The sequence below is a fragment of the Sciurus carolinensis genome, chromosome 1, assembly GCF_902686445.1.
Source record: "Sciurus carolinensis chromosome 1, mSciCar1.2, whole genome shotgun sequence".
In the NCBI taxonomy this organism is placed as follows: Eukaryota; Metazoa; Chordata; class Mammalia; order Rodentia; family Sciuridae; genus Sciurus; species Sciurus carolinensis.
In genome coordinates this window covers 167,605,015-167,630,422 of record NC_062213.1, presented here as the reverse complement: position 1 = coordinate 167,630,422, position 25,408 = coordinate 167,605,015, and the positions used below count along the sequence as shown (strand labels likewise).

Genomic DNA, 25,408 nt, shown 5'->3' with positions numbered 1-25,408 from the left:
AGGGCTGACTGCAGAGGGGATCCACCGGAGGGTGATGTGTGATGATGTGGTATAGCAAAATGGGAACTTCAGTAGTTTGAGAGCTGACACACAGCAGCCTGCTTACTGACATTTAACCATAGAGGCTTGCGGTGCCTAACAGGTACCTATAAAAGATAACCACAATAGCAAAAGCAGGAAACAAAGCAATGGGGACAGAACAATTCCCCTTTAGACTTAGTACAATAAAAGTTCCTAAGCTCTATGAGCTAAGAGTCCCCAGGTTGTTGACAAGCTTGTACCCATGTAAGGAATGTAGACTGTACCCTTCAATAGAATTGCACAAAATCTCTTGCCTCAATGCACCCAAAACTTGGTTATGTATAAAAGTAAAAGCCCCACTGTGCTTGGGGCTCAGTTTTTGGGAACAATTCCTCTGGGCTATGGTGCCACTAATAAAAGTGTTGCTTCCAGATCTCGATGTCCTGACCCTCATTTCCCACCACAGTGAAATGCACTGTATTTTGACTGTGCGGGTAGTTACATGGATGAACATATTTATCAAAATTCACCATGCTATACACTTAAAGTAAGTATATTTTACTTTTTGTAAAATAAATCTAAATAAAATTGATTTTAAAAGAAAAAAAAAAAAACAAAAAAACACCTCAGGACTGGGAGTATAGCTTAGTGGTAGAGCACTTGTATATATAGGCCCTGAATTTGAACCTTAGTACCTGAACAAACAAAAACCCTCAAGAGAAACATTGTAACGGCAATCAAAATTTGATAGGAGTGCTGGGGATGTAGCTAAATGGTAGAGCACTTGCCTAGTATGTGCAAGGTCCTGGGTTCAATCATAAGTACTGAAAAAATTGGAAGGAACCTAAATATGGATAATAAGTTCATTATGTGTACAAAATAGAAAACTATACAGCAATAAAAATGAATAAACTAGATGGAACATGTGCATCAGTATAGACAAAACTCACAAACATAAGGCTAACTACAGTTCCAGAACACCTGCAGCATGAAGTTATTTATTTAAAATGTAGTGACATGTAAAGCAATTCCACATATTACTTAAAGATCCATGTATATATGATAGCATAAATGAGCATGTGGGAATGATAAACACCCAATGTGAGAGAGCGGTTACCTCTTGGTGGAGAAGTACATGGAACTTCAAACAAGATTGTCCTTTTTTCATTTTTTTTTTCCTTAAACCAAGTGGAGGGTACACAGGTGGTTCTTGTATTATTGTTTATGTCCCTTGTGTGTCTTAAAGGTCACATGGTAAACCACATGCAGTGTGCTACCTGTAAGCTCAGCAACTCAAGAATCTTGCAGGAGGACTATAAGTTCAAAGCCAGCCTCAACGATTTAGCAAGGCCCTGTGTCAAAATTAAAAACAAAAAGGACTGGAGATGTAACTCAGTGACAATGGACCCCTGGATTCCATTAAAAAAAAAAAAAAGGCATAGTAAAACAAACAGCAAATCGTCCCAAATCAGTAAAGGGTGGTGGCCATGGAGAGTGGTAAAGATTCTGGGTGGTTTCAGGAGATATGAGCCATGATCCCAGATTCGCCCATGGATTTGATGTTCCACCAGGGATAGGTCACTTTTCCTCACAATGAGACAAGAGCCTCCTTTTTGAAGAGAAGGGAAAGAATCCTTCCTGAGCAGGCACTCCGAGGCACTTTATGCAGGTCCACATACTTCCTTCACTTCTCCAGCTGCTGTGATCTATGAGGAGCCTGGCGATGGGGACACGTCGGTGGGCAGTATGCACACCATGGGGCAGCTGCATTTGGGGCAGCAAGGTAAGTGGAAAGATACTGCACCACTCCACAAAGTTCAGAGGCTTGAGACCAGTCATGGATTACACATGGCGACTCAGATTGTGTACCAGTCCTGCCTGGGTTACTGATCACTGTGTGACATTGAGAGGAACCAGTTATTAGGGCCTCAAGTTGCCCCTGAGTTGTCAATCTCACTTAACTGCAGTCATCCAGTCTTCCAGCGAGGCCAACCACAGCGAGGGTCAAGAGATCATTTCTTTCCCCACCCTCCTTGGGGGAACTCAGCTTTAGAAGCAAGGCAGCCAAGGTCAAGAGGTCATTGTTTTGAGTACCTTGCAGAAAGCATTTCCTTTTGGGGCTTGCTTAGTGCCAGACTTCATGCTCTTCCATCTGAAACAATCTTGGCTATTGTCCTAAGGCAGAGAGGAAAAGTGACCTAAGGTCACCCAGCAGGTGACTGGAACTTAATACTCGCTTATCCTTGGGCAAGTTATTTAATCTCTCTAGGTCTGTTATCCTGTACATAAAGTGGGTACATAATTGTGTGTGTGGGAGGGGGGCGTCTGGGAGACTCCACACCAAGATATTAATGAATTTTTTTTTTTTTCTGTGCTTGGGATTGAACCCAGGACCTCACATCTTATTGACAGACATCTGTGTATGGTGAGATCATGGGTGGTTTTGATTTTTTCTTTTGGTCTTTCTGTATTGTCCAATTTGTTGTTTTAGTTTTTAGGTTTTTTGTGGTGCTGGGATGGAACCCAGGGCCTCCTCACATTTGCAAGAGCTCTACCATTGAGCAACATCACCAGCCCTCTAATTTGGTCTTCTATTGTGCATATATATTTTGTTATTCTTAATTTTTTTCTTAATGGAGAGAGTAAGACTACAGGGTTGTTGTGAGGATTAAAGGACAATGAAAAGCACAAAGCACGACTTCTAGTTCAGTGTTTTATCGGTAAGTACCAGTTCTCCCTGCCTACCCTTCCCTCCTATACATTCTTTCCCTGATGGTGTTGGGAAGCTCTGGTCCCCAGATCTCAGCTGGGGAGGGAAAAGGAGTTGTACAGGACTCCTCTGCCTATGAGGCTTTGAGTAAACTATAACTTCCTGGAGTTTTTATTACCTTGTCTGCAAAGTGGGAAGACCAAGACCTACCTCAAAGGAAGTTTTCAAGGACTACATGATATCCAGGATAGGAAAATGTCTGGAATATAGGTCTGCAAGAAAACATAGGGAAGGAAAATAATGGATATAATGAAGGAACAAGCATTCAAGTAGGAGCTACATCTGAGAAACTAGAGGATTTTAACACAAGGTCCACAGAGCTCAAGGAGTGTATAAGTACAGGGCAACATGTCCATGAACTTGTATGGGAAAAATTACATCCTAATTTTCACTAATCTCCAACAGAATTTAGCATTTCCTTCTATTAGCCATATAAGGAAAATAAAAATAAAACTCCACAGTAAGCGTAAAACTCCACCAACAGAAATCAAAGATATTTTCATATTGCATTATATAGAGACATTTTGAAATACTACTTATTTTCATTCTCCACCTCAAAATTATGGAAATAGACTCATCTCTAGAACTTGGTATTTGACACTTTTTAACAAGTAGGACTAAATCATGATTTGATAGAATTGATATCCTTTGTACTCCTAAATAATTTATCTTTTTCAGTTGAAAACAATTTGCAAATGGGGGACCACTGGCTTTATCAGAATCCAAAGGGGACCTTTGGTTAGATAGACATGGGTCCTGCCTGAGCCATTGATCACTGTGTAACATTGTGCTTGTCTCTCAGGGAACAACCATCCCTCAGGGTTGTTGGGAAAAACATTATTTCTTGGCTAGAAAAGGGTTTTGGAAATTGTTCAAGGCTCCCAGTTTTTCCAAAAGATAGAGCAGTGTTTTCTTTCTCAGATGATCTCTGTGTCTCCAGGAGGCCTCTCTCCCTCCCAAAGGATTCCTCCCCTTTACTCTCCTGATAAATACAGACCAAACTGTAACTTCATTAGAGTAGGCCAGTAATAATAACAATTGCATTCAGTTTTTATATTTGACCTTACAGTGACCCTTGAGGATACTACAGCCTCAAAACCCTTCCCTGCCCCCTCAGATGGTACCCTCTCTGAGACCTGGTCCCTGTATTTCCCCTTTCCCTGCCCTGTCTGTCTGATTCCACCACCAAACTATGCATTGCTCCATGAAAGACCCAGATCTGACCCTTTTCAGGGGCTCCAGAGTTATGGCACACAGCAGCATCTATGGAGCTGACCTGGAGGAAGGCAAGGAACTAGAAGCACAGAGAAGAGGTAGCACAGGGAAGCAGGGAAGGGTACAGCTGGGCTTAAGTCCAGCTCCCTTAATACCAAGATCCATCCCTGACAAACCCAAAGCAAAGGGGAAAATGGGGGATGTCAAGATATCACATTAACTGTTTCCTACTCTATCAACTGCTGTGCAAAATGTGGGAGTTACCCTCTCAGAGTTAAAATACATTGCCAAGGCTCTGAATGCACCTTCAGGCTGAAGTTTTCTGATCCTAATGAGAGTACTGCCTTTGTGATATGGAAATAGTTCTAAATAGAGAGGTCTGCTGGCTCTGCTTGAGATGGGGGAAAGGGATTACCATCTGGGAACACCCACACTTGCCCCCTTGTCCTTGGCCAGTGGCACAGGGTGTGAACAGCAGAGGAGGGTGCATAAGGGGAAAGGAAGAGATAGGCAAGGAAGTCAGAAATGAAGACACTTAAAAGCCCACCAGAAAAGAGGTGCTCAGAGAGCCCTTGCAAGGAATTCACAACTAGAGAGGCCTTGGTTACAATTCCACTGATTTGGGGGCCTGGGAAAATGACTTGTCTCTGGCCCTCAGCAATCATCTATAAAGTGGGTTTGAAAATCCCTTGTCCTCTGGGTTGTTGTGAAGGTTAAAGGAAGTAGCGTGTTAATCATCTCCATATGACCCTGTTGTGTGGGTCAGTCACTTATCTGTTTCCTGCAGAACCCAGAACGGTCCTGCGCATCCTAGCGCTCAACATAGTGCCTGTCACCAAGAAAGTGATCAATGCAGGTAAGGGACCCACGCTCCTGGCCTCGAATTCCTGCTACCTTAGCCATGCCTTGTGTCTGAGCACCGGGCGCCCTCGTGCACACACTGTGGAGCAGCGGAGCGGGTGGGGAAGCGCGGCCAGGGCGGCGCGCACAGGCGGCTCCCAGGCAGCTCCCCGCTTTCTGCCTTACGGGCGCCCCCCACTAGCGCCCCGCACTGGGCTGCGGCTCCCACCCAGCTCCCCTCCGCCCTCCGCTCCCGCGCTCCTCCTCCTCCTCCCGCTCCTCCTCCCGCTCCTCTTCCACAGCACCACCCCTGTTGCGGCGTCCCGCCTGCGCACCTGGTGGCCACTCGGTCTTTGGGGGCTCCAGGTTCTTCCGCTGCGTCTCTGCGCCCCTCGCTGTGCCTTGCTCTGCGTGTCTCTGTCTTTGCTTACCTCTGCCTCCCTGTCTCTTCGTCTTTCTTAGGCTCAGTCGGGTCTCCACCAGTCCCTCTCTCCATCGACCCTTGTCTCGCCAGCCGTCTGGTGGCCCGAAGGGGCGGCGGGCTGGGCTGGGGGCGCAATGACCGGCGCCTGCACGAGCTACGTGAGCGCGGAGCAGGAGGTGGTGCATGGCTTCAGCTGCCCGCGGCCAGGGGGCGAGGCGGCCGCTGTCTTCTGCTGTGGCTTCCGCGACCACAAATACTGCTGCGACGACCCGCACAGCTTCTTCCCCTACGAGCACAGCTACATGTGGTGGCTCAGGTACCGGCCCTGGCCCTAACCCCACCTCGAACCCCACTCGAGCCTTAGCCCTCTAGCCCCACTCTCAGCCCATCTGCTGGCTAAGACTCAACCTTCATCCAATGTCCACCTAAAGATTGCACCAACCCCCATCCCATCCTTAGTCTTCAAGCCCAGTGCTGACCCTACTCCCACCCTATCACCAGCTCAACCTGCTCCCGCAATCCCATCTCAGCTCAGTTCCCTCATCCTGACCCTTGCCATTGTTTAGAAGCATTCTTGAACCTTGCCCCAACTTTACCCATTAACCCTCACTCAGTTCCCATTTCAGACTTCATTCTACCAGAATCCTCAATCCAACCCCAAATCACATACCAACCCTTACCTCAACAGCAAACTACCATCTTCAGACATTCACAGGAACCCTGTGCCCCACCCTAATCCTTATCCGAGTGCCCACCAGAGTCCCCTTCCTGATATCAACACCAACCTCATCCCTGGTCTTACTCACTCCCCAATACTGATCTTAGTCCTTATTCTCTCTCCAGCCCTAACCTTCTTCTCAAGGAGAAGGTGCAGTCCACTTCAGCTCTTCTCTCACATCCGGACTCGGAATATGTTGTAGACCTACATCCAAACCTCTACCTCAAATCTTAATCCTTGCCTGTTGCTACCCCCCAAACCCAGCCTCTGCCCAGCCTCAGCCCTTTCCTTCCCTTTTATACTTAGTCATTCTTTCACCCACTCCTTACTCAACGTGTAGTGTGGGTAGAGAGCATCATGGTGCATGCTGGGGATGTACTCCATTCCGGAGCTAAGGCAAAAGACCTGGGGTTCGGAGCTGCTTCCAAGTTCATCATGACACAGTGGCCTAATGCACCAACAGAAGCCAGTTAGGACCATATTAATAGGAGTGTAGTTTGGGTGAATCTCCACCCATAGAACTCCAGTTTTCCAGTTGTTCAGGACAGGGATGGGTTAGGCCCTCTGACTTTCCTAGAACTCAATGTGGTGATGAGAGGGCAATAGGTCTCTATCTCTCTGGGTCTCCAAAGGCCTCATCCAGAGAATGGAACCTGATCCTCAGCCTTCTCTGGGAAACAGACCAGCAAGAGTGGTATGAGCTATCTTAAGGAGATAGTGATGTTTCCTGTCTGTGGAGGTATATGAGCAGAAGCTTCATGCCCTCTGGGTGGGAAAAGACAGCACTGAAACTTTTCTGGGTCTTTGTCTTTTCATCTCTCAAAAGGGGAGAATGATCAGTCACTATCTTGTTTTCTAACTAAGGTAGTGGCAAGGGTCAAATAAGATAACAGAGGCAAAAACAACTTGGTATGTGCCAATGACAGTTACAAATATTATTGCTTTGTCTGTACTACTCTAAAAGATTTCACATGATCAGGTTATCAGATCCTGCACATTTGGCTGCTGTCTAAACCCAGGGAATACTAATTTATTGTCTGTTCATTCACGTATTCATTCATTTACCATAAATTTTGCTTTATGCCAGGAATTTTGCAAGACACTGAGGACACAAAAATCAATTACTCCCTTCCCCAGGGGCACTCCCAATCTATTTAGAGATATGACCTACACCCAAAGTAAAACAGTAAAGTATTTGATGAAGGCCCACTGTGTATTTAGCACTGAACTGGGAGCTGAAATGAGATGGCGCTGGTCTACCTTTGAAGTACAGAGACAGTGAGGAGCTTTGGGACTGCTCCAGAACCTGATCCAAACCTTGGTTTAATATCGTATTATATATGTGCATTGAAAAAGTCATTTAATCTCTTGGACTCTTTCCTCATTTTAGAATCAGTGATAATAATACCTGTATTGTGGAATACTGTAAGGACTAAGTGAAATAAGGCATGTGAAAGTGACCAGTACATACAGTAGGTACTCAAGAGAAGAGAATTCCCTTTCCATGGAAAGTGAAGCTCAGAGTATAAAAGTGAATTGTAGGGGCTGTGGTTATGGTTCATTGGCAGAGCACTTGCCTAGCATGCGTGAGGCACTGGGTTCAATCCTTAGCACCACATAAAAATAAACAAATAAAATAAAGGCATGCTGTCCATCTACAACTACAAAAAAGTGAACTGTCAAAGATTTTCTAGCAATATCATAGCACACTGAGATTTAAAGAACATTACCTAGGACAATCCAAGGATTAGATGCTTTCATGCAATCACAACCCTGGCACATCCATCTTCTCTCTGTTTGACAGATGAGAAGACTTGAGAGAGGTTGTTACTCTCTGGGAGTGTTCCAGTGAGAAGTGGCAGAGCTGAGTTGAAAACGCAGGCTTGTCTGACCCCCAAGCCTGGGCTTGTCCCGTTCCAAGATGGTCTAAACCTAGCTTGGCCCTCTTATAACCTGATGGACTCAGATAAACACTCACTGACCTACTATCTTCTGAGCACTGGTCCTTGGAGACAGAGAAATGAGTAACCCCCTCAACACCCACCCCTTCCCTCTTCTGTCACCCCCTCTCCTACATGCCTCTTGTGGTCCCTTCCGTTGCCTGGGAAACCCTCTCCTCATGGAGCACTTCAGTGGCTCAGATAGTGCTTTAGAGGAGGGTTGGAAGAAGTAATCTCTGAGGTCATATCCTATGTCAGTGTGACCCCAAGGGCAGCTGAAAGTTTTCAGTGTGTAGGGCACTTATTCCTGGGTTCAAACATGGTTCATAAACATCACAGACAGTTGCAAAGTGGAGGAAGAGTCCTGAGGGTCCTCAAGACATCTGTGTGATCAGTGTGCCCTGGATCCTGAAACAGCCTTTCTGGCATGCTCCTAATTGCAGAGTGGAGACCTTGTATTGCCCTGAATTCCATTTGACCCTTTTCATGAAAACTGGTCCTTACAAACACAAAGATCTCCAGATAAGTACTGTTTCCTTAGAGAGATAGTGCTTAAGGAGAATTGCCATCTTTAAAAGAGAAGCATGTCTCAGGGAGCAAAGATGTCCTAGGAAGCAGCTGGTACCAAACATCCTCCATCTGCTTTTTACCAAGATGCAAGCCAAAAGGCAGTAGCCTTGCTGCAAGGCAGAGTTGGTGACCAGGCAGTGATGCATCTCATTGCATCCTTTGGACACCCAGTGAGATGAGAACCTTTACAAATGAAGATCACAAGAGTAAAGTGTTTTTTTCAGCTTATATGCTGCAGAGCCAGGATTCAAACTTAGAACCAGCTGACTCCAAAGTACTTGTTTATTAGGCTGTCCCTCCAATTCTTTCTTAGTGGCCACAGTAGGGTGTTTCAGAGTCAGAACAGTGAAATCTACAAAGCTAGAGCTTTTCCAGTTTCCACATGGGGCAGGACTCTAACTTCACTGACGGGCATACTCAGTCAGGTGATTTGTGCAAATCTCTCTCAAGATGGGGAGCTCACCACTTTCTCAGGTAATATTTACACGAGACAACTCTTATCATTTAAAGTTCATCTTATACTAAACCAGGTTTTCCCTCTTGGAGCCTCCCCTGTAGTTCTCTGTTCTGTCATTGGAGGCTAGTGCCTCTGTCCCCAGACAGACCCACAGAGATAGTGCCTTTCAGGGACAGTCTAAGACACATTCCTCAGTTCTCTCACCTATTCCTCAAGGGGGGCCCCTTTTAGAGACCTGTTTCCATCTAGATGCCCATAGATGTCCCTCATAAAGGATGGGGTCCCTATATGAGCAGAGGCCTACCAGATAATAGCCCTTTGAACATTAAGTGTATTTCAAATGAGAAAATGTTTACGATCCTGACAAAAACTAAAAAGCACTACATATTCAACATGAAAAATGTGGAAAGGACCAGAAATGAAAGGAGAAAGAAATCATAGATAATCCAGCCTTAGATTGGGTTTACTCAGAAGTCTGATGCGGTTTATATGGAAAGTAATCTCAACCACTGGTAAAAGGTGGAGAGAAGAAATCAACAATGGGCCTATTACAAAGCAAGTTACACCAAGATAATTAGAGCTTAAACTCTTCCAGCCAGTGTAGGATGTACACTTCTCAGTTATTCCTGCAAGGGCCAGGAAGCTGGGTATTTATATATCACTTTCAATCAATCACTTTTTGTGGGCTGGTAGGGGGACGGGAGACATTAGTTAACCCATTTTGAACTTCCCTATGTGCAGACAGAGCCTGTTCTGGATCCAAGAAAGTCCTCAGGCAAAGAGATATGGATGCTGACAGTTGAAACTCTGGACAGAATATTCCACAACATTAAGGCTCAAGGGGACATAGACAGGACAAGGGGAGGACAAAGCTGATAAAATATGGTCTGACTCTGCCTTGAAGGACATGTGAGGAATATGTGGAATACCTACTATGAGCCAAGAATATATCTGGGTCATTAATTCTTACTATCACCCGAGAGGTGCTGTTTTGGTCATTCTTATTCTTCTGACAAGGAAGCTGAAGTTCAGAAGGTTAAATAAGTCAGGCATAGCTGAGCGTGTGTTGCATACCTGTAATTCCAGCTGCTCCAGAGGCTGAGGCAGGAGGATTGCAAGTTCAAATGCCAGCCTCAGAAACTTAGCAAAGCCCTAAGCAACTTAGCAAAAACTGTGTCTCAAAATAAAAAATAGAAAGGCTGGGATGTGGTTCAGTGGTTAAGTGCCCCTGAGTTCAATCCCTGGTATAGATAAATAAATAAGTAAATCAGGCACATTGTGCTGTATAACTAGTCCCAGCACTTGAGAAACTGAGGAGGGAGGAACACTTGAACCCAGGAGTTAGAGACCATGTCTGGGCAACCTTAAGAAAGGAAGAAAAATAAATAAAGAGTGAATAATAACTTCAGCAAGAGCTCACAGTGAATCAGTTTCCAAGCTGGGCCCTAACCCACGTTAGTCTGGTTCCAAAACCCTTTGTTCTTTCCCTACCACACCACCAGCCTCCTGAGCAGGAAGGAAGTGCTAACAGCCCTGAGGAAAGTATCTTGAATGGGTTAATCTGGCATGGAGGGGAGGGAAGGGAGTGAAGGATGACCAAGGAAAGCATCCAGAATGGAATATTTGGGAAGGAGTTTCCAGGGATAGGTAAAATTCCAATGTGGGGAGATGAGAAATGGGCTTGTGAAATAGGATAGAAAGATGGTGAGTCCTAAATAAGCGAGTTTTCTAGAGACCAGATATATTATGACATAATAAAAAAAATATATATGCATGGTCTTGCACCAAGTTCCTGAAACAGAGCTCCTAAAACCCTTGTAGACAAGGGTGCTAAGAGCAACTCTTGTTCTAATAGTCTTTGTCCCTCAGTTCCTGACATAGAGCCCCATAAGGCTGATAGGAACATCTTTTGTTCTAATGAGGCAACTCTTAGTGGGCTTCTGGAGAGTTCCAGGTGGGGGCTGGTTGCCAGGGGAATCAATCATGTGATCAGAGTGTTGGAACTTACAACCCCACTCCACCACACCCCAACATCTGGGGAGGAGAGGGAGGCTGAAGGTTGAGTTGTCACCTCTGGCCAATGGTGTAGTCAATCATGCCTATGTAATGAAATCTCCATAAAAAATAATAAAAGGACCGAGTTCACAGTGTTTCTGTATTGCTGAAGGTGTGAAAGTCTCTGGAGGGCTGTGCTCTTGGAGAAGCCATGGAAGCTCCTCAGCAACCGCCCATATTTTGCTCTACATCTCTCTTCCATCTGGCTGCTCATTAATAAACTGGTAAACTTAGGTTATTCCCTGAGTTCTAGGAGCCTTCCCAGAAAATCAGTAAAGTCCAAGGGAGAGATCATAGGGCCACTAATTTATAGCTAGTGGGTCAGAAGTATAAGTGACCACCTTGTAATTAGTATCCAAAGTAGGGGGCAGTCTTATGGGACTGAACCTTTGATCTGTGAGATCCAACACTATCTCCAGTATGTTGGGTTAAATAATAAGATACCCAGCTGGTGTCCACTAGAGAATTTCTTGGTGTGAGCAGTGGGGGAGACCCATGTAACTGGCCTCAGAAGTGCATTGAGTAGTATGTGAGGAAAACACACTTTTTCCTTCATGACTGTCTCACTTGGGCAGAGGCAGCAAGGTTGGAGGGTGAGGGACCAACAGTGGGAGGTATTTTAGATGTGGAGTTGACACTGATGTGAACAGAAGGACCATGGAGCTTGGGTCAGAGATTACCTTGAGGCTGCAGGACAGCTCTTTTTTTTAAGTAAGGCCTACCTTGCTTTTGGGGGTAGGGACCTTTAAGACCATCTCCAACTGTTTGGGACAGGAGCACGTTGAGGAAAGCAAGGAGGAAAGGAGAGGAGGAGAAAAGGGCCCATACTAAGTCCCAGTTACACGGTGACAGTGAGCCGTGTCGTGTTATATATGTGGCGAGTACTTGGCATATAGTTGATGCTCACCTATGCTTAAGCACAGAAAGCCTGGCCAAGACAGGTCTGGACAGAACCATAGTCAAAGCTGATTCCACACTGCTATCCCATGCTGTCTCCCAGATTCCCTGACACTCAGCCCCTGTGTGGTCTTCTCTTCCCAGTGTTGGTGCTCTCGTGGGCCTCTCCATAGCAGCCGTGGTCCTCCTGGCCTTCATCGTCACTGCCTGTGTGCTTTGTTACCTGTTCATCAGCTCAAAGCCCCACACAAAGTTGGATCCAGGTTTAAGCTTACAGACAACAGGTAAGAAAGAGGTCACAATTTCCTTGTATCTGGAAAGCTGGCATCTTTACAGAGGGGAGGCGATTAGAACCAATGTTGGGAACATTTGTCTCATGAGTGTTCCTGGAATATTCAGAAGCAGCAGCGCATTTCTCAGGAGGTTCACGATCTGAACATTTCCATCCCAAATTCTCCATGTGCTCAGTGTTTATCAGAGTCATTTAATGTAATCACCACTCCATTTGTCACACAGAGGTTAATTCATGAGGTAGATTTTCTATGACAATGTTTTAATTCTAGCCCTTAGGGAATACAAATGGATTTTAATATTATTCCAAACAAAACAGAATTAATTTAAAAAATGTTGCTTCCCAAACTCACAATGTATTCAGAAACTCATTACAGGAATTTTTAAAATTATTTTTCATTGACATAGGCCATTAAGAGCCTTTTAGAGTCCCCCCAAAAAAGTGTTGCTTTTTTTATAAGTCTTCATTGAACACATTTTTAGAACCTTCTGAAAGGAACTGTGAAAGAAAAAGTTCCTATTAGCAAAAGATTTTTCAGTATAACTGAGTGGACAACACTCAAAATAGGTATTGTTATCTCCATTTTCAGATGAGAAAATCAAGGCTGAGAGAGGTTTGGTGATTTCCTTGAGGTGTCATTGTTGACAAATGGTATGCTGAACCCCAGCCCATGACTTTCCGCCTCAAGTCTTCTGCCCACTACACAGGGTCTGTGCAAGTATACAACTAAGCACAAAATTGTTTGGTACCAAAGATAATAACTTAAATTAGTGTTAAGTTAGTGAAAAATTTTGTTAGGCAAAAAGTTATCCCAGGATAGGTAAATCATGGATAAAGGTGTGTGGCAGTTCTGAGTGATACCTATACAGTGACAAGGTCATTTGTGCTGGGACATCATGGAGAATCAGTCCGGACAGGATGGGAGAGGAAGTTAAGCAGCAGAAGAAAGAATTACAAAAAAACAAATAAGCAGGGAAGTAGAAAGGGCAGGGTGGGTAATAGCTGAGTCTCTAAAGAAGACAGGAGAGAGCTGAATATCATCATTTGTAAAAGATTATTTTTAAAAGAGTATTTCTGGGCTGGGGCTATAGCTCAGTGGTAGAGCACTTGCTTCAAACATGTGAGGCACTGGATTTGATCCTCAGCACCACATAAAAATAAATAAATAAGTAAAGATATTGTGTCCATCTACAACTAAAAAATATTTTCTAAAAAGAGTATTTCTAATGTAACAATAAATAGACAACAAGTGACAATACAAGAACCCTTCCCAGATCCTGATACCTACCTGCCTGAATGATCCTGCTGTGACTGAGCACTGAAAAGTAGGAGGGGTGACTGTTGCGAGCAGAAGGATTTATCTGGCTCCCTGAAGAGACAGGAATTACTGAGAGGCCAGGTGACGAGGAAAAAAATTCTGAATATAAGGACCAAGTTGTCAAATTTGCCTACATCAAATATAAATAACATAAACATACCATATATAAATTTGTTTAAAAGTGATGAACTGCAAGGATACACACACATATACACATGTGTATACATAAACATAAATATATATATGCATTCACACATGGTAGATCCTTGTTGTGAACTTGCCTACTTGCTACAATGTATTGTAACCTCTGAATCCTTAAGGTCCTTCTGAGGTCTTTTGCAAATGTGGGCAAGTGCAGAGTTGCAAAAAGTTTGAGGTGCATGTGTTCTCAATTAAGGTCGAACAAGGGCAACACTCTGCCTTTGTGTTTCAACTTTCATACTGTAAACAGTTATCCTCTTTGCAGTCTATTTAGTGCCATTTTTAAACAAATTTTTGTTGATGATTTCACTGTTTAAAATGGCCTTCAAGCCAGGCATGGTGGTGCACACCTCTAATCCCAGCTGCTCAGGAGACTGAGGCAGGAGAATCTCAAGTTCAAAGCCAGCCTCAGCAACTTAGTGAGGCTCTAAGCAACTTAGTGAGACCCTGTCTCTAAATAAATACATTAAAAGGGCTGGGGATGTGGTTCAGTGGTTAAGTGCCCCTGGGTTCAATTATGGAGCAGGGAGGCCTTCAAGCTGGGCATGGTGTCACATGCCTATAATCTCACCTACTCAAGAAGTTGAGGTGGGAGGATCACAAGTTCAAGGCCAGCCTCAGCTACTTAGTTAGACCCTGTCTCAAAATAAAAAATAAAAGAACTGAAGGTATAGCTCAGTGGTAGAGCGCCCCTCAGTACAATCCCCAGTACCACAGGAGTCAGGGGGGAGGGTAAAGTCCTCTAAGCCCAGTGTTGAAGTGCTGTCTGGTCCTTCTAAGCACAAGAAGGCTATTATGTGCCTGTAGAGAAAATATGGGTATTAGATAAACTTTGTTCGGGCATGAGTTATGGTGCTATTGTCTGTGAGTTCAATGTTAATGAATTGATAATGTATATATATATGATAATGTATATCAAATAATATGTCTTTAAACAGCAACACACAAAAAGCATAGTTATGTATTGATCAGTTGACAAAAATATTGTGATCAGAGGCACACAGGAACTAACCTTATATTTTCTCTAGGAATAATGACTGAGTATTTGCTAACTCAGTGTTTATGGTGACCTTATAGAACATAACTACAGTGAATAATGAGAGCAGACTATATAAAACAAGACAGGATTGATATCCAGAATAGATACATATACCTTTAAACAAATGAGAAAGATGTAGTCCACCGAAAAATGCCCAATACAAGTGAAAGGATGTGCAAACCTTACTAATAATCAAGAGAAGTCAACTTAGAGTGCAACACCTTTTTAAATAATTACATTGGCAAAAGTCCAGAAATGGATCATATTCATAGTGAGAAAGTTGGAGAAGAAATGAATACTCTCATATACAGCTGTTAACAGTATAAATTGGGCCAAGTGCAGTGGTGCACGACTGTAATCCCAGCTATTTGGGAGGCTGAGGATCAAAAGTTCAATACCAGCCTGAATAACTTAGTGAGACCCTGTCTCATAATAAGAAAAAGAACTGCGGAGGGGCTGGGTTTGTGACTCAAGGTAGAGCACTTGCTTAGCACTCATGAGGCACTGGATTTGATTCTCAGCACCACATTAAATAAATAAATAATAAATAGAATAAAGTTATTAAAAAAAAAAAAAAAGAAAAAGGGCTGGGAATATAGCTGAGTGATAGTGTGCTTGTCTAGCATGTGTGAAACCCTGGGTTCAAACCCCAGTAAAACACACACACACACAAACACACATACACACACAAAGATTATAAATTGGTACAACTACTTTGTTGAGCAATTTGGCAGTATGGTATGTATATACCCTATAACTCATCAGTTTCACTTCTGATCATCTGTCTTAAGAAAATAGTTGCTTCAAGAGAGGACTTGTAAAATAGGTCTCATGACAGCCTGTCATAATTGGAAACTGTGGTATAGTGGAATAATAAAATATGATGCAGTCCTTAAAAGGAATGTGCCAGCTCTTAATAGATCATCTTGCTTACTTTTCACAATAACTGGGCATGGTATAGATCTGATTACTACTTTCCTTTTACACATGATGAAACTGAGACCAAAAGTCACCTAGTTAATAAGTGACAAAGCCAACTCTACCTCCACCCTCCTTCCCCTCCTTATCCTGATTGATAGAAAAGGATAGTCCCTAGACGGTGACAGACACTTAAAGTTTACATGCACCCTTTCATAGAATCCTCCCGACTACCCTGGTGAGATAAGTATTGTTATCACCCTTCACAGATATGAAAACCAGTTTTCAGGGAGATTAGATGAATTGCCCAAAGGGCCATGGCTTGTAAATTGTGGAGCTGGAATTCAAACGTGTTATCTTTCTGCCTCTAAAGTCCTGATCTTTCCATCTTACAGGCCAGGACTGTGGAGGCTCCAACCTACTCACCTTGCCCCACCCCAATATTGCTCACCCTCCCTACCAGCCTTTCTGGCTAAGGAGGATACAATTAGTTCAGCCTTGGCCCCAAGAATGGAAATCACCCTCCCATTTTTCACTGCTGTACCACCAGCCAGATTATTTAGTTTCCAGGGTTTGGAACAACATAACTCTTGCTCTTTTGCTTCTTATTTTTAAGATGTAAAGTATATATCCTGACCTTTTGCTAAATGATAGATTTAGGCTCTATCTTTTGCTCAAACTGAGTTCTTAGTTCCTCCTTCTTCACTGTGTGTTCCTCTCCTTTCCTCTGCACTCAAAGCACCAACCTAGGAGGCTTGGGTCCCTCCAGCATCTGAGTTTATAGGTCCATGACTTTATGTTGGGCTTTATCCTTTACATATTTTTGCTTATGTTTGCTGTCTTGTTCTTCAGTAGGACATGTAGAGAGATCATTGCCCACTTTCAGCAGATAAAACCAAGGCTTAGCAGGGAAATGAACCAAGTTTATACAGCTAGTGAGCATACATAGCTGGGATGTCAACCCAGATCTCCGAGACTAGTAGAATGTAGGATCATTGCACTGTTTCTTGGGGTCCTCATCTCTGAGGGAGGAGGCAAGTCAGGAGGGGAGTTCCTTGGTGATGGCTCAGTGGACATGGAGAAGCACAGGTTTCTTCCCTGCCCAGCTGTTTTGTCCCATCATCCCCACCCCATCCCATCCCTCAAACATGGGATGCAGTGAAGACCATAACATTCTCACTCTAGAACTCAGTAAGGAATTAGCTAGATTGGAAGGAAAATTTTGAACATACTGTCCCATTTAACCTGCTGCACTACTCTGATGGGTGTTTATTATTGACTATTTGGCAGATGAGGTGAATGAAGTGAGTATAAGGTAATGTTCCAACCTAGGTACATTTAATGAGACAAAAAAAAAAAAAAAAAAAAGCAGAAAAAAGTTGAAGACAAGAGTTCTGTTTTATCCTCCTCTGAAAGGAGAGATCATTAATGAGCCATTCCCATTGACCAGAATTCAGAGGGCTCCTGGAAATCAAGTCTGATGCTCTCACTGTACAGACAAGGAAGCTAAGGCCCAAAGAGGGGCAGTCAGGTGCCAAAGGTCACCAGGCCAGTTGGTGGCCAAGGCTTGCTTTCCAGGCCAGGACTCAGTCTCAGATCTCACTGCTCTTTAATTAACTACACTTGTGTGTGGGGAGGTGACACCTCTGAACCATATATTTGATTCCCGGTTCTAGAGGAATCAGGTAGAAAGAAAAAGTAATAGTTTCATCTTTATTCATAAAGGTTTATTTTACCAAATAAAAGTAAGCTTAAGAGAAAAATATCTTAAATCTGTAAAGCAAAATAATAAGGAATCAGAAGTACTTCAAACAAGGTATCATTTAAAAATCCCGTAATTATTCTTCATCAGTTCATTTAGTCACATGTTCCTCAGTTCTTAGCTCCTCCTTCACTGTGTGGTCTTCTCCTTTCCTCTGCACCCAAAGCATCAACCCAGGAGCCTCATGACCCTCCGCATCGGAGACAGTTGACAGGCCCCTCCTTTACATCCATCAGAACTTTGTCCTTTACAGACTTTCATACCTTATATTTGGTTCATAGGTGTCAGTGATGAGTTAGTTTTGACTCATCTCCAAGCAGGGAAAGAACCTGTGACTTTCTTCCAGGCTAATTACCACAGGCTAGTCTCAAGTTTAGGGTTGAGGATCTCAGGCAGTGGGGAACTGGCCACAGAGGTCCTTGGAGAAAGGTGGGAAGGCAAAGCCCTGAGCTGTACAGGTCCTGGCTCTAATCTTGACTTTGATAAGCTCATTGTGGAGTCTTAAGCAAGGTACTTTTCTCTGTACCCCAATTTACTTTGTAAAATGTGTACAATACCTACTAAGAAAGTTGTTGCAAAACTAGAGATGATGCTTATATGGAACCTAATTGGTTTCAACAAATTTTAACAATTAGTTCTCATTCTCTCTCTCTCTCTCTCTCTCTCTCTCTCTCTCTCTCTCTCTCTCTCTCTCTCACACACACACACACACACACACACACACAGAGTCTATACCCTTAGCCCAGAGTAACTCTCATTTCAATTATTAGACACCTAGATTTTTACATGTTGGTCTCCTCAAAGAGACTGCTAATATCTCACAAAGAAGAATCACATCTTAAATATCTTTGTATCCTTAGGACCCAATACAGTACCTACACTAGGGATGTGCTTGAGTATAAGCTTTGGAATCCAGCAAAATTGGTAAGCGAATCCTAAATCCAGTGCTTGGTAGGAAACATGAATCCTCTTATCATAACTTCAAAATAGAACTTGAACTCAGACATCTATTGTAATCAGTTGCCATTTTCTCTCTTAAAAATGTGGCCCTCTGCTGCTTAATAAAGCATTGTGGATCCATTGGGCAGGGGGAGGGAAAGATAGAACTTGGTATTTTTGCTTGTAGGCTTCCTTCTCTCCAAGGTACCTTTTGATTTAGGGAAAAAAAACAAACAGCAGCTTTTCAAAAATGGAACCCTACTCCCCACTCCAGGCTTTAGGTACCACTGTGGGACTTTAATAACTGCCATTACATAGAAGCCAAAGGAAGAGGCAGGACTGTGTGAGATTCAGTGGTCTATTCCACTGGTTTCTCTGGGAGACTGTGATAGTGGAACTAGAGGCCCTAGGATACAGGTGTGAGGGAAGCCCTGGGATCTGGAAAAGTCATATAAAAAAGACATGGTAGGTCCACAAGCTCTGTAAAAGTATAAGTGTGATGTGGTCCCCAAAAAGGTGAGGGAATCTCGGGTCACAACAGAAGTACAGGGTCTGAAAGAAAAGGTGTGGTGGTCCTTCTCTACTTCCGGTTGGATAAAGCACCAGCCATCATATCTCAAAAGTAACTTTTTTTAATCATCTGCTTAGTAGGTTCCCAACTTTGGGTTCTAATCATCTGAGGGTCCCCAAATACAGCAGTGGGGATTCTTGAACAATATCCAGTAGTCCAAAGGTTTTACTGGGACCAAGTTTCTTTGTTTTGCCTTCAGCTATAATCAGATCAGTTGGGGAGGAGGCAGTAATATGTGTTCTTTCCTGCTTACCAGAGCTCTTTGATCAATACAAAATGGAAAAAAAATAGTACTTAATAAATGTAGTTTATTATGTAGATTCCTTTAAAACTTGGAATTAAAAAAAAGAAAGAAAATGAGACCAGACCTACTTTCTACCATATTTATGAAATGGAACCTGAAATCTAAGAAGGAAAAGAGGTTGGCATAAAGTACTACAATGATTTAATATCAAAGTGAGGACTCGAAGTAACATCTTATAACTCCTGGAAGTCCAAGGATTCTCCAGAGTCCTGCAATTTAAGAGGGAGTTTGACCAATCAGGTGATCAGAGACAGGTGAGCAGCTCAGGTCAGGGAACCCTGTCATGTGAAAATTAGGTAAAGAACTGAGAATACTTGGCTTTCAACAGAAGAGACTCGAGGCTCACAGCCTAGGTCCATAGATTTTTGCAAGGCTGTTCGGGGACAAGAGAAACAGATCTCTCATGAAGGAATGGAGAAAAGAACTGATGCATGAGGGAAGACATAGGGAGGCAAATATTGATTCAAAAATAAAGATAGCAGGGGCTGGGGATATAGCTCAGTTCATAGAGTGCTTGCCTGTCAAGCATAAGGCCCTGGGTTCAATCCCCAGCACCACAAAAATAAATAAATAAAAATAAAATTAAAAAATAATAAATAAATAAGGATAGTGGGACATGCTGGTACATCCCTGTAATCCCAGCTATTCAGGAGGCTGCAGTAGGAGGATCTCAAGTGCAAAGTCAGCTTGGGCAATTTATCAAGATCCTTTCTCAAAATAAAAATGTAAAGAAGCCTAGGGGTGTAGCTTGTTGGTAGAATATGTTGCTTAGCATGCGTAAGAAGCCGAGTTCAATTCCCAGCACCAAAAATAAATAAGAATGAAAAGACAAGTCTCAGAATGGGAAATATATTTACATAGCTAACCAAGGACTTTTATTCGAAATGTATAAAGAACACCCTCAACTCAACATTATGAAAAAAAAAAAAAAAAACTAGTCCCAGACACCATAGTGGTACATGCCCATAGTCTTAGCCACAGGAGGCTAATGTGGAAAGATCACTTGAGTCCAGAAGTTTTAGATCAACCTGGCCAACATAGTGAGACCCCATCTCAAAAAAAGAAAAATAAAGGAAGACATACAATCCCACTGGGAAACTAGTGAAAGACTTGAACAGTTACTTCATAAAGGAGGATATACCATGGCAAATAGACACATGAAAATGTATTTAACTTCATTAGCCACTAAGGAAATGCAAATTAAAGCTACACTGAAATACCATTATATACCTATCAGAATACTCAAGAAACACTGAATACCAAGTGAGGAAATGATGCAACTGGATCTCCTACACTGCTGCGGGGGGATGTAAAATGGTACAGCCATTTTGGAGGACACTTTTTGGTGTTTCTCATGTCAAACCTTTTTTTTTTTTTTATCTATTTTTATGTATTAGTTTCTTATGGCTGCTGTCATCACAAAGTTGGTGGCCTAAAACTATAGAAATTTATTTTCTCACGGGTCTGGGGATTAGAAGTCCTTAATCAGTTTACCAAGTCAAAATCAAAGTCCCTAAGCTGGATGCAGTGGTGCATGCCTGTATTCTCAGCAACTCGGCAAGCTGAGGCAGGAGGATCACAGGTTCGAAGCTAACCTTAGCAACTTAGCAAGACCCTGCCTCTAAATGAAAATCTTTTCAAAAAGGTCTGGGGATGTGGCTCAGTGGTTAAACACCCCTGGGTTCAATCTCTAGCACCAAAACACAAACAAACAACAAAAGACTCCAGAGGCTAATCTGCTCCTTGCCTCTTCTAGTTTCTGGTGACTGATAGCATTCCTTTACTGGTAGCTGTATTAGTCCAATCTCCACCTCTATCTTCATATCTCTGTGTGGTCTGTCTCCCTCTCTGCCTTTTTCTTATAGGGTGACTTGGAAAGGCATTAAGGGTTTTGGACAATTCAGGTTTATCACCTCATCTAGAAGTCTTCAATTTAATCATATCTCCAAAAACTTTATCCTAGAAAGGAAATATCTGCAGATATCACCAGGTTCCAGAAATTAGGACTTGATATTGTTGGGGAACACTGTCCTGCCCACTATATAGTACAAACTAGCAATCACACTCCTATGTGTTTATCCTAGAGAAATAATTTTATATCTGCAGGAAAACTGCATGCAAATGTTTTCAGAAGCTTAGTTTGCAGTATACAAAAACTGGAAATAATAGACAAATGGTAAAACCATACAATGAGGGCTAGAGTTATAGCTCAGTGGTGGAGCACTTGCCTAGCATGTATGAGGCACTGGGTTTGATCCTCAGCATCACATATAAATAAGTAAAATAAAAGCCCATTGACAACTAAAAAAAATTTTTAAAAACAAACAAAATAAAAACCACACAATGATTACCTGGTCATAAAAAAGGAATGTCCTCTCAATATATGCAATGACTTGGATAGATCACAAAGCTACTAGGCAAAGTGAAAAAAAAAGCCCAATTTTCAAAGGTTGAATGGACCAGGGATGTGGCTCAGTGACAGAGCACTTGCTTAGCATGCATAAGGCCCAGGGTTCAATCCCTAGCACTGCAAAAAATAAAAATAAATAAATAAAAGGTTGGATATGATATAATTCCATTTATATAACTCTTCAAAATTGACAAAATTACAGTCATGGAAAATGGATTAGTGGTTACCAGAAGTTGGATTTAATGGCAAAGTCTGACTCAAAAGCAGTAGTGTGAGGAAGTTTCTTTATGGCAATGGAAAATTTCTTTATTTTGATTATGGTGGCAGTAGTTATCCAAACTTATCTAAATCTGTACATAGGAGCTGGAAATGTAACTCAGTGGTAGAGTGCTTGCCCAGTACTCCTGAGGCCCTGGATTCAATTCCCAGCACAGAAAAATATATATATACATATATGTTTATATATAAGTTATATAAACATATATACTTTTTAAATGTTTATATATATGTTTATATATATAAAAGTTTATATATATATAAAACACAGGATCAAATAATTCATATAAAAACTGATAAAAATAAATAAGATTTATAGTTCAGTTAATCATACTGTCTCAATATCAGTCTCCTAGTTAAGAAAATACACTATGATTACATAAGATGTTATCATTGAGGAACACTATATGAAGGGCGTACTGCATCTTTGTACTATTTTTCAAAACCTCTTGTGAGCCTCAAATTATTTAAAAATAGAAATTTCAGGGGGCTGATGATGTAACTCAACGGTAGAGCACTTGCCTAACATGTGCAAGTCCCTGGGTTTGATCCCCAATACTGCCCCGCAAAAAGAAAAAGTTCAAAACAAAACAACAATAAATGAAATTTATTGATTCCATAGGTAAGAAGTCCAAAAGTAGGATTGGCTTTAGGCATGGTTTGTGCAGAAGTCCACATTCCTTGGGGCTGTGACTCTGCTCTCTCAGATTCTCTGAGAATCGCCTCTGCCATCCATCTTGTGCTGGATTCTCCTCAGTTTGACTTTCCTTGTGGTAGTAAATTGGCTGCCAGCAGTCCCTGGGACTACATACTTTTTTGTTTCCATCAAACCAGGAGGAGAAAGAGGGTGCTAGCTTTCTTCAAACAACCAGAAAAAAAAAAAAAAAATTACTCTTACTGAACAACCTAAGATCATGTGCCCACATTTAAACCAATCACTACACCCAGTAAAAACGCTATGTATTGATTGCCCATCCAGGTGGCAAAGGAATAGGATTGCTTATTGGCTCAACTCAACCAGGTCCCACTCCTAAAGCTGGGATGGGGCTAATCCCACCCAAATATAATTGGGAAGGTATCAAATGGATGTTGGGTAGCCGACCCCTGGCTACACTTCCTTATTAAAATTCATTCTTCCCTTTGTTACAGAGGCGCCATTCTTCCTGGGTATCTTCCATTGATGTGTCTTAAAGCATAGGAATTTGTAGCAGAGAAGGCATAAAAATATCATTCTAGGCACAGGCAGACAAAACAACACAAAGACCCAGAAATTTGAAGACCTGGACCCTTTTAGAGAACCATGAGAGTCAGGCATAGTGGCTCATGCCTATAATCCCAGCAGCTCAGGAGGCTAAGGCAGAAGGATTTTAAGTTCAAGGCCAGCCTCAGCAACTTAGCGAGGGCCTAAGCAACTTAGTAAGGACCTGTCTCAAAATAAAAATTAAAAAGAGCTGGCTCAATGGTTAAGTGCCCCCAGGTTCAATCCCTGATATAAAAAAGAGAATGGGAAAACCATGAGAAGGTTGATGTGGCAAAGCATAGAGTTCTTCAGGGAAAAGTAGTAGTAGTGAAACTGAAGAGGAGAGATGAGCCAGTTCATGAAGAGCCTCAACTGCTGCCTCAGAGATCACAGGTAAAGGGAAGACACTGGAGGCTTTTGAAAAAGAACAGTCCATGGAATCACTTGATAAGAAAGCTCTCTGTGCTACAGCATGGAAGATGGACTGGGAGCACAACTGGAGGCTGTTCCAATGGTCTGGGCAGAAGAAAATGAAAGCCTGACCACATCTCAGTGGTGGCCTTGAGGATGGAGAGAAATGGGTGGATGTGGCAGATGGTGATTAGGTGGAATCAGGAGGGATGATGAACTGCTTGGCTTTGTGAAGGACTTGGGAGAGAAGGTGCGAGAGGTGACTCAAACTTTTGGCTTAAACATTTGACATACCTTTTGTTTTAGTCAGCTTTTTCCCTGCTGTGACTAAATGACCCAACCAGCACTACTGTAGAGGAGGTAGAGTTTATTTGAGGGCTCACAACTTCAGAGGTCTCAATCCATAGACAGCTGGGTCCATTCCTCAGGGCTCCAGGGGAGGCTGAACATCGTGGTGGAAGAGTGCGGCAGAGAGAAACAGCTCTCATAATGATCAGAAAGCAGGGAGAGACTCCACTGCCAGATCCAAATGTGTACCCCAAAGACACGCCCCAGTTCCCACCTCCTCCAGCCACACCTACCACTTCCATTACCATTCAGTTAATCCCATCAGGGATTAATTTGCTGATTGGGTTAATGCTGTAACCCAATCATTTCTCCTCCAAACTTCTTGTTTTGTCTTACATGTGAGCTTTTGGAGGACACCTCAAATCCAAACTATAACACCTTTTTATCAAAAAATGTAGGAATTCTCAGTTGTTTCAAAAGCTCCATTAAGTCAAGGGGGATAAGAATGGAGACATCACTATGGAATGTAGTGGCAAAAAGGTTTTAAGGTGTGGTGGGGACATAAACCAAGCAGAAAATGTCATGAATAGGGGTGGAGGAATAATAAGGCTAAGTGAGCTTCCTTTCAAACTCATATATAAGAAACAGGATGAGGCAGTAGATGAAGAGAATCATGGAATCTGTTCTTAGAACAATATATGTTTTCAAAACACTCAATACTTTGTGCATGTTAGCTGTGTGGCAAGCCTGTGTTCTCATCTATAAAATGGATTTTAATATACCTGCCTCAAGGGGCAGTGGTGAAGGTCAAATCTTCATGTAGCAATTATTTATTGTCTGTCTTCCCAACTCAACTGTAAGTACATGAGAAGTATTGACAGCTCCTAGTTTATGATGTGGTATCTTGTTAATAAGTATTTGTGTAGGGTGCAGTGGCATACACCTGTAATCCCAGAGACTTGGGAGGCTGAGTCAGGAGGATCAAGAGTTCAAAGCCAGCCTCAGTAAAAGTGAGGCACTAAGCTATTCAGTGAGACCCTGTCTCTAAATAAAATACAAAATAGGGCTGGGGATGTGGCTTAGAGGTTGAATGCCCCTAAGGTTCAATCTCCTGTACCAAAAAAGAAATAAAAAAATAAAATAAATATTTGTTAAGTGAGTGAAGCAACTAAGACTCTGAACACAACTCATCACCCAAGGTAAGCTTTCAGAGAAGCGAACTGAGTGTGATTCTGGTCAGGGAGAAGGAGCTGCGGGAGGAAGCAGTCTCAACTTGCTGTTTTTCAGGTCCCAAGGAGTTGCCTCCTGATCATCAAAGTACTAACACAGGAATCAGGATGGAGGTGCCAGGAGGCAGTCTTCCTGGGCAGAGTTACCCCTTCTTGAACCCACGATTGGAAAGCAATGAGAGGCAGGCTTCAGACTCGAAAGGCCTCCTCCAGCACTGCTTCATGGCCACAGTGACTGCCAGTGACATTCCAGGCAGCCCTGAAGAGGCAACTATCCCCAACCCATGTGGACTGGTCCCATAA

At 42.7% G+C, this 25,408-nt stretch overlaps 1 protein-coding gene and 1 long non-coding RNA gene across 4 annotated transcripts in view; one reads left to right on the top strand and one right to left on the bottom strand.

Moving 5' to 3' along the window:
- The window catches only part of LOC124988480 (uncharacterized), a 19,005-nt gene extending 12,776 nt beyond the window's left edge, over positions 1-6,229 (bottom strand). Inside the window, exons 1-4 of one of the 3 annotated variants that reach the window (XR_007109430.1) lie at positions 5,951-6,229; positions 5,182-5,556; positions 2,942-3,003; positions 1,469-2,196 (exon numbers count right to left, since the gene is read on the bottom strand). This is a non-coding gene — a long non-coding RNA (uncharacterized LOC124988480). Of the gene's footprint in view, positions 1-1,468; positions 2,197-2,941; positions 3,004-5,181; positions 5,557-5,950 lie in introns of those variants that run through there. The other 2 variants (XR_007109433.1, XR_007109431.1) reach the window with 2 other exon arrangements.
- On the top strand, positions 4,803-25,408 carry Shisal2a (shisa like 2A). Its single transcript, XM_047557964.1, has 4 exons — positions 4,803-4,862; positions 5,309-5,586; positions 12,052-12,191; positions 25,164-25,408. The coding sequence occupies exons 1-4, from the start codon at positions 4,857-4,859 to the stop codon at positions 25,406-25,408; spliced, it is 669 nt and encodes a 222-aa protein (XP_047413920.1). The 5' UTR covers positions 4,803-4,856.